The sequence below is a fragment of the Peromyscus leucopus genome, chromosome 20 (assembly GCF_004664715.2).
Source record: "Peromyscus leucopus breed LL Stock chromosome 20, UCI_PerLeu_2.1, whole genome shotgun sequence".
Lineage (NCBI taxonomy): Eukaryota > Metazoa > Chordata > Mammalia > Rodentia > Cricetidae > Peromyscus > Peromyscus leucopus.
The window spans coordinates 2,483,756-2,493,395 of NC_051080.1; the positions used below are offsets into that span (position 1 = coordinate 2,483,756).

The 9,640-nt window shown below is 49.8% G+C and overlaps 1 protein-coding gene across 1 annotated transcript; it reads right to left on the reverse strand.

Moving 5' to 3' along the window:
* Positions 1 to 1,790: 1,790 nt before the first annotated feature.
* Positions 1,791 to 6,519, reverse strand: LOC114696582 (keratin, type II microfibrillar, component 5-like). Its single transcript, XM_028874385.2, has 5 exons — positions 6,422 to 6,519; positions 5,264 to 5,368; positions 2,816 to 3,033; positions 2,509 to 2,540; positions 1,791 to 2,200 (listed from the first exon to the last, which is right to left on the reverse strand). Exons 1-5 carry the CDS (start codon positions 6,422 to 6,424, stop codon positions 2,061 to 2,063), a joined length of 498 nt encoding a protein of 165 aa, XP_028730218.1. The 5' UTR covers positions 6,425 to 6,519; the 3' UTR covers positions 1,791 to 2,060.
* Positions 6,520 to 9,640: the final 3,121 nt, after the last annotated feature.

A 9,640-nucleotide genomic window follows, 5' to 3' on the forward strand; every position in this document is an offset into this window, starting at 1 on the left:
ATGGCTTGGGGAACCTCTGAGAGAACAGGTCCCAAACCACAGATATTCCTGTGATTCAAATGACCCTAGCCCTAGCCTAGACCTGACCCCAGGCCCTCAGGATCTCTGGACAGACGCCAGGGAAGTCAAAACATAGGGGTTGGAAAGGAAAAATGTGGGCAGCCAGTCTCCAGGGAGAGGGATGCAGGATGCTACCTGCGTCCCTGAGACTGCACTTCCTCAGAGGCCCCTCACTGACGCATGCAACTGAAACTGGAGCTCAAACAAAAACAAAAAGCTGCCTTTGAAAAATCAAACTCATTACCTCCCAGAAAAATACAAGGGACATGAAGCTGGACTCTGGAAGCTCACAGAGAGGGCTACATTCCCGGGGCTCCTTGTGTGGGGAGAGTCAGTAAGAATGAGTATCTGATTAGAGGAGACCAGAGATGACCCACTGAGGCCACCAGCAAGCCAAGTTTCCATCCATTCCTTTTCCATGAGACTGTCATGTTTACCCAAGAAAGGAGCCTTTCGGATACCTGTTCCTCAGGTGCCGCAGCAGGAAACCAGCAGACACTCTGGCACTTACGCTCCTTAAAAGGCGATGCCGGGCCTCTGGCTAATGACGCACCTGCGCCCCACCCAGAGACGTGGAGAGCAGGAACTATTGTTCCCAAGACACACTGATGATGTAATCCTTTTCGCAACGGGAAAGAATGTGAACTCTCTAAACACTCTCTGCTCTCCAGCCTTGCTCTGGCCACCCCGCCTTCAGAAAACTCTTCTGTCCTTTGTGAAAACTCAGACCAAACTACTCCTCAGGTTTGGAAGTACAGGTGAGAATGTTTCCCCGTGCCTCAGTGTGCTGCTCCTGGACCACCACCATCATTTCCTAAATTAGAACCCAGGCCTGGGCCACCCAGCGTTGTCTATCCTGGCCTTTAGTGTGTATCAGGGCAGCAGAGGGAGAGGGATGGTCTTCCCCGTCCCAGCCTTCTTCACTGCCATTTATTTCTGTGCCAGTGTCCCGCCTCCAGAGAGCAGGGCTAGAGTGTCTAACTCACTGTCAAGTCTCCAGGGCTAAGAACTACATGGCATCTTATATCAGCATTCCAGTAGGAGCTGGGTGTTGTGGTGCATGCTTGTAACCCCAGCACTCGGGATGCTGAGGCAGGAGAGTTTTGAGTTCAGTCCTGGGCCATATAGGAAGTCCCACGCCAGTCTGAGTTGCATAGTGAAACACACACACACCACACACACACACACACACCACACACACCACACACACACACACATACCACACACACACACACCACACACACACACACCACACACACACACACATACCACACACACACCACACACACACACACCACACACACACACACACACACACACACACACACACACCATCTCAAAAACTGGGTAGGGGTGCTGGAATGTAGTTGAATAGTAGAGCACTTTCCTAGTATGGATAAGTCACTGGGTTCATTATCCTCAACTCCAAAACAAAGACCGACAGAATAAGGGAGTGGGCGATAGACAGAGGACTGCCCTGCCAGGAGAGTTGACTGTGGACCCCGGCACACAGTCTGTGGGGTTTACCCACTTCTCATTTTCTCCACCCTACAGTTCACCTGCCATCATAAAGATCCGAGTGGTACAGTAACAAGACACCCAAGGTGTAACTCACTTTGTACCCACACACCGTCATGTTCTTTCCCAGTATTATTGGTTGGAGCCAATGGGTCAGAGCTGGAACTCGGCTGTGGGGTAGCCTGGAAGTCAGGATCAGAGAGGCTGGCCGCTTAGCCGCCACTGAAAGTTTTATTAAAAGGGGAAGCCTAGAAAAAAGGGATGGGGCAAGTCAGAGGGGGCAGGGCACAAGGATCCGGTAAGCCACAGGCCGTGTCTACAGGGTGACACCAGCGTCCCATCGAGTTCCAGGTGAGGTGCAAAAGAGACGAGGAGGTGAGGGCCCGCTCTGTGGGCGAGGGAATCTGAGACAAGAGGGCCAAGTCTTTGGGCAGAAGCACGCGTTCCTAGTCTTCTCTGGAGGGAAGCGGGGAGGGAAGGGTTCAACATTCGCGGAAGCCAAGGCAGCCGGCGCAGCCCGCGGAGCTGCAGAGCGCGCAAACGCCGCTGGGGGCGCTCATGTCCGGGCCGCGGGAACAGACTCGGGGGCCTCCGGGGGCGGCGGCGGCATCGCTGCCTGGAGCTGCGTGGAGAGCCGGGGAGAGGTGAGACCAAAGCACTCAGGGAAGTCTTCCCGCCCTACCCCTGCCAGGGAGGCCCGTAGACTTCTCCAAGACCCTCCTGGGCACCCGACGGGAGGTTGGGCTCCCACACAGGAGTAGATAACACTCCTCCCCCAGAACACACACAGGGAATCACCCCCTGAGAAGAACCGGTACCCCACAACCTCGATCTGGACAGAGAGACAGATAAACCCCTTCTGAAAGGAATAGGGGCGGGGGGGGGGATGCCAGAAGAGCTGGCAAGTCACATCTTACCCAATTCACTTACCCGTACTCCCTGCCCCAAGTCCCAGACAAAGCCTGCGGCAAAAAGAAGCAGCAACAGCTAAGTCGATCCCCCTACCAGGTTCCCCAAAGACAGACACCTCTGACTCCCACGCCCCCAGATCAGGTAGAGCCTTCCAGCCTGCAACCTCCTTGGGTCTGGGTCTGGCTCCCACCACTGTCTCCTCGTCTTGATGGACAGACAAACGGCTCTGCTGTCTGATACCGGCCCAGCCCACACCAGGGCAGCAGGGAAGAGCTGCAGAAAAGCCAGAGCTTGACACCCATTCTCCCACCTCAGGATACCTCACCTCTGCTCCTCGCCCTCCAGCAACCTGCGGTAGGTGGCGATCTCGAAGTCCAGGCCCAGCTTGACGATCATGAGCTCCTGGTACTCACGCAGCTGCCGCGCCATCTCCTGCTTGGCCCTCTGCAGGGCAGCCTCCAGCCAGGCCAGTTTACCTTTAGCGCTGCTTGAGGCCACATCCTGCAGGGTCTCCACATCTTTGGCTTTCTCTGGTTCACGGGGCTGGGAACGAAGCAAGGGCCATAGATAGAAAGACAGCCTCAGCCTCGTTTCCCCCTGCCAATGAAGGTGGGAAGATGATCTGCGGTCAGGAGGAAGTGGAGACCCTGCTCTGAAATGTGTGTACTTGAGTATGTCTAGACCAGGAGACTAAAAAGAAAAGAAAAGACCACCCGCTCCCGCACTCAGGATTGACACTGGAGGCCACCAACGGGAACGGCGATAGCACTCCTCTCGTGAGTGAAGATTAGAGAGAGGATGTGCAACTGTTCTCTATCAAGAAAACTAGGGCTAGTGTTTCATAAGGAACGAACAGTATCTGAGGTTCAAACATGCAATTCCAGCTACTCCAGAGGTTGAGGCAGGAGGATCAAAAGTTCAAAGCCTTCCTAAGCTCCGGAGAACTCAAGGCCAGCTTGAGACACTCACGGAGACCTCACCTCACACTGAAAAAGTGGATTGAGGGCTGGGGAGCAGCGTATTAGCAAAGTGCTCACTGCTATGGGAATGGCTCTGGACCCTGCCCCCAGTACCCCCAAATCAGAAGCCAAGAGGAAGTGAGCAGAAAGACCCCTTTTCCACAGGCCCTAGAGCGCACATCTCTGGAAACAGTGTTCACAGCACAGTCTTGGTGAGGGTTCCCGCTGCTTGGGCGATGGGGGCAGCTATGGCTAGTGGGAGACTCGGCCACTGTAGGCCTCCCCACCCTTTCTGTCACCGCTAGGACCCCACCAGCTCATTTCCCTCAAAGCCACCAGCTCCCGAACAAGGAACCATATGCCAAGAATACACCTCAAGCCCCAGACACTTGTATCTGCAAAAAGTAAAGCCAGACCCAGAACAAAAGCCCTGGGCAGGGGTGCAGAATGAGCCAGGCAGACTGAATAAAGAGGGCTTTGGGGGCAGAGAGAGGAGGCTGGAGAGCAAGAGACAGGGAGAAGGAAGGTATCCATAAGCATTCTCTCCCTGTGCACCTGAGTCTGAGTCACAAACACCTTCAGGGCCTGCCTGGAGGAAGTGAAAATGGCAAGGCCAAATGCCAAACACACAAAATCCTGTTCCCAGGGGGACTTGATCGCTCTCACTCCACCCCACGCCCCTCCCCGGAATGGCCAGGACTTTTCCTACATGCTTCCAGCATTTGCTTTCTCTAGAGACACATTCCTGTAGAAGCATGGAGTCAGAGTCCTTCCTCTGCCATAAGACAGTATCACCGCTGTCAGAGTGAAGGATACAGTCAGGATGGCGGAGACGGTGGCCCGCCAGGGAGCTTGTGCCCTGTGAGGAGTAGCCAGATGCTCCTGTGGGAAATCACGGTTTGCTGCTGCCAGCTCTTCATGTTTGGTTTGGTTTTGGGGGGAGCAAGGGGGTGGCTTTTGTTTCTCTGTATTGTTTTTGTGGGTTTGCTTGTTTGTTTTGGGACAGTGTCTCACTCCATTTATTCTAGCCTTGCCTGGACCTCATCAGGCAGCCCAGACTGGATTCAACTGGAAACTCTTCTGCTTCAGGCTCCCAAGCACTGGCATTAGGGCTCTATCTTATGTTTGGTTTTCCAGCAAAGGACATGAGAACCAGGGCGAACATTCTGCTGATGAGCCAGAACTAAAGCTCTAACCAACCATGTAACTCAGACCCCTCTTGAACTCAGGATACGGCGCAGGTGGCCTAGAACTTGAGGTCTTCTGGGTGCTGGAGTTACAGACGTGTGCTACCACATCCACCTTGATTTTTGTGTTTAAGGAAAAACTGGAAAACTGAGTTTCTGGTAAATCTTATCATTTCTGAAAATAAGCTCAGAATTATTACAGGGCAAAACAAAAACCAAACAAACCTAGAGACATTAAAATATATACAAACACGTATAAAGGGAAGATCAAGCAATAAGAACTGATACATATCCTCTTGGTTGTCTTTCCATATACAACATGCAAAAAAAAAAAGCATGAGCTGCACATGCAGCCAGTACTTCTGTACACACACACACACACACACACTCTTGCACACACTCACAAACTCACACCCACCACACACTCACATACATGTACTCATTCACATTACACATACTCACACACATGCACACACACAAAAAAAAAAAAAAAAAAAAAAAAAAAAAAAAAAACAAAAAACAAAAAACCCTCACCTCTTCCTAAGGATGAGGGGATCCAGAGAAGGTGTCATAGGTAATGGCACCCATGCTCCACCAACCCCTCAACTGGCTCTGAGCACTGCTCACCTCCGTCTTCAGCTGCTGAATGGCTTGGTTAAGTCTATTCAGGGCCTCCTTGCTGTGCCGTGGGCTCCGCACACATTTCTGCACAGTGGCCTTCATCTCCTCGCACTGGGATGGGGCAGCAGAGCAGAAATCAGGGAGAGGGAAAGACGAGGATAAGGCAACCTCAGTGCCCACCAGACGCCTGGTGTATCCAGCAAACCCTCTTCTCCAAGCATCCAGTTCTCCATCACTGTTACTGGGAGAATTCGGTGAGTTCTATGGGCCAGACTGGCAGGGAGTAAAGAGAGCCTGGTGCAGACTCCAGGGATCTCTCAGGGGGCTTTAGGGGCTGGACAACCTGGGGTTCATCTCAAGGACAGGAAGAGTTAGGCTCTGTGAAATCAAACACTGAAACTTACCACATCATTTAGGAAAACCCAATGGTAATTCTTAAAGTTAAAAACAATTTAAATTTTGAAATTATATTTGTGGTATGAGTGTGTGTGTGCATGTGTGTGTATACATGTGTGTGAAAGTGTGTGTGGAGACCAGAGGCCAAATTTGAGTGTTATTCCCTAGGAAGCTGTCGACCTGACTGTGGGTGTGTTTCATCTTGGTGTTTGTTTGTTTGTTTGTTTGTTGTTTTGAGACAGGGTCTCTCAGTGGAGTCCAGGGCTTGTTAATTAGGCCCGTCTGGCTATCCAGAGAGCCTCGGGGGTCCTCCTGTCTCTGCCTCCCCAGCTCTGAGATCACAAGCACACACCACCAAACCCACATTTTGACATGGGTTCTCGGAATCGAATGTGGGTCCTCATACATGTACAAGCACTGCTTCGTGGATGGAGGTATCTCCCCAGCTGCCCAGACTTCATTTTAAGTCAGGCCCTCTGCTCTCCGCTCTGGAGGAGGGATGAAACCACACAGGCCTCCACCCTGACAAGGAACTGTTCACACCAGCACAGTGCAAATTTCACAGGCAGAACATGGGGGAGGGACAAGGCCGGATTGTAAAACATCGTCTCCCACACGGGTCTCTGGTCCCTCTCGTCGTCCCCTTTCCTGTTGCATGTGCCCAAGGTAAGTGGGACACAGCAGACAACTTGTGGCTGGAAGCGTTTAGAATACCTAGACACACACACCCCACAACGGTGTGACTAATGAGCCGTAGGCAAGCCTCACCATGGTAAAGGAACTTTGACTCCTTCGCGCCTCTCAGCGCCAAAGCCCAGCTCCAACCTGAAGAGCTCACAAAATCCTCATCTCTGAGGACACTCACTCCTGGGAGGTTTGTGACCTCACTTGGTTACAGTTGCCAAGTTCTGATTGGAGTTTTCAGAGGCAGGGGTCGGAAGGAGACAGTGCTGTGAGCCCAGGTTGGGAGAAGTCTGGAGGGTGAGGTTTCCTCTTGGAGGACCCGGGTCACTCTGTGTGACTGGCTCATACTTGGTGTAATTTTATTTTTATTTTGTTTTTTTTTTCTTACAAAGACGGTGTATACATGGGGCTGGAGACATGACTTGGTGATTAAAAGGATGTGTTGCCCTTACAGAACCCTCAGTAACTCCAGTTCCAGGGGATCTGACACCCTCTTCTCATCTCTGTGGGCACTGGGCACAGGGGTGGTACATGCTCTACATATGGGCAAAACACTCATACACACAAATAAATCTAAAAATAAATTTAAGATGCATGCCCATGGTCCACACGTAGACAGCTAGGAGTACAACTGCAGGATGGCAGACATCCAACTTGACAGGATGATAGATAGTTGTCTTCCAAATATGTTATAATTACTCATTCATTGGTAATGTATAAAAGAGATCCTCCTCAATGTGTATTAACTTTTTTATATTTTATGTGCATTGGTGTTTTGCCATGGGTGTCGGGTCCCCTGGAACCGGAGTTACAGACAGTTGTGAGCTGCCATATGGGTGCAGGGAATTGAACCCAGGTCCTCTGGAAAAGCAGTCAGTGCTCTTGACCACTGAGCCATCTCTGGAGACCCTGTGTGTTAACTTTTAACAGTTGAAACTATGTAATTGTCTTTGTTACTTTACTTGTTGCTGGGACAGGAAGGGTTAGCTCTGGCTCACGGTTTGGTGGGGTAGCCTGTCACAGCAGGAAAGTATGGCAGCGGGCACTTGAAGCTGGCACCTGATGCTCCACTGCATCTGCAGTCAGGAAGCAGAGAGCGATAAACACCGTGCCAGACTCACTTTCTCCCTTCTGTTCAACCCAAGACCCAACCCATGGAATGGTGCTCCCCATATGTAGGGTGTGTGCTCCTAACTCAGCTAACCTAATCTAGAAACTCCCTTCCAGATGTGCCCAGAGGTTTGTTTCCATGGTGATTCTAAATCTCAGCAAGTTGACGACAAAATTAACCCTCACAATAATGAACCCTGGTTTGGGTCTGACTGCATTTTCAGGATCCCTAGTGAAGTCTAATATCACTTCAAACACGGGCTAAGGGGTCTCTCCAGCTTGTTCCCCATTGAGTTGATGGGATTGTGAGTGTTCTTTGTATTCCAGGTAGTGCCACTTTTCACAAGTGCCACAGACAGTGTCTTCAAGGTTATAGCTTTTTTGTTTGTTTGTTTGTTTGTTTTTTCAAGACAGGAGTTTCTCTGTAGCTTTGGAGCCTTTCCTGGAACTCGCTTTGTAGATTAGGCTGGCCCCAAACTCACAGAGATCCACCTGCCTCTGCCTCCCGAGTGCTGGGATTAAAGACGTGCGCCACCACCACCCGGCTATAGCTTTTTTTTTTTCTACTGTTTTTTAACTAAATCTCAATTGTTCAATTTTACCAATAAAGACTTGAGAGCCAGATGCTGGGGTGAAAAACGTGCTAGCTCAGAGAGGCAGAGAAAGCAGCCAGCTGACCTTCCTCTTTCACATCCACGTCCCAGGAAGAGCTTTCTCCTAAGCTAGCTCAAACAAAATTCCTTTTTTTGGAATGTCCCTCCCTTCTACTTCCTGTGTGTCTCGCTATCCATCTTCCTGACTGCCTCTTACTCTCTGTTTTTCTTCCTGTCAACTGGTTGCTTGCGCCGCCTCTTGACCTATGGTTGACTTTATTTACAGTGTTCAAGCAGAAGGCTTGAGGTGTGTGCTAGGGCTGAACCACACCACTAGAAACAGGTTTTCCCAGTAAACAACACAATCTCGGGGTTCACAGTGTGATCAAATATCTTGAACCACTCAATGTCTTATTTTGATAAATAAAAGTACTTAGCTTTAATTTTATTAATATCAATATTTTCTTCTAATCGTCTTCTGAGCCTTGTTTAAAAATCCTAGATCTCTTTGTCCCCCTTCCTAATATGATCACACAGAATAAATCTCTTCCCTGTTTCACTGTTACTAGTTTAACGGGCTTATTAAAGGTGAGAGGCTGAAGCTTGCTCATTGGGGCTGACCCTTAATAAACTCCAGGGACACAGAAAACATCTTCTGTGTGGTCTTTGTATTGCATTTGGAGATCATGGGGATCTTAAGAGTGATGTTTTCATCAAACATTGGACATTGTATATTTTTCTCCTGCCTCACCCTCCTTCCTTTCCAGGTGACCTATGACAAGGATGCTCAGTTATTTATTGTCCTTTGGGTCCCCGAGACTCTGCCATTTCCCCTTTAGTATTTTTTCTCTATTCTTTGGGTTAGAACATTTCTACTACCTGTCTCCAAGATCACTGACTCTACTATGAGCAACACAGAAAAAAAAGGTTGCTGCCTGGACATTAAAAACAGATCACCACACCTCAGTGGCCCAAAGCTCTAGAGAGAGATAAGGACTTGGACACATCACTCTCCTGGAAGACAGGATGCCCCACTTCTCCCATCACTTCAAGCCTTTTAACCATAAAAAGGTTGTCCACACCCTATTCCCTGATGTAAACTACTAATTGCCTCCTATCTCTTTCACTACCATCTCTGTCTCTCTCTGTCTCTCTCTGTCTCTCTCTGTCTCTCTCTCTCTCTCTCTCTCTCTCTCTCTCTCTCTCTCTCACACACACACACACACACACACACACACACACACACACACTTGACTCTTCCTACCTTACAGGACCCCAAGAATGAGTCATTGGTCTGGCTCGAGGCCTCTGGTCTCTGCTACCCCACTGCTAATGGGTCCTCACTGGCGTTCCTCTTGGACAGCCTGTTGTTGTCCTGTGTCGTGGAGATCCTGTAAAGATTTCAATTTTGTTATTTTAACATAATAAATTAAGTTTCCTAGGTTTGGGATGGCTCATTAGTAAAATGCTTGCCTAGCATGTTCAAAGTCCTGGATTCAGTCCCTATCGATGAAAAAAATTAGCTTCCCTGAGTTCAGATCAAGGGAAAAGGGAATAACATGAACCATGCGGCAGGAATGGGGTCCTTTTATCTCAGTGC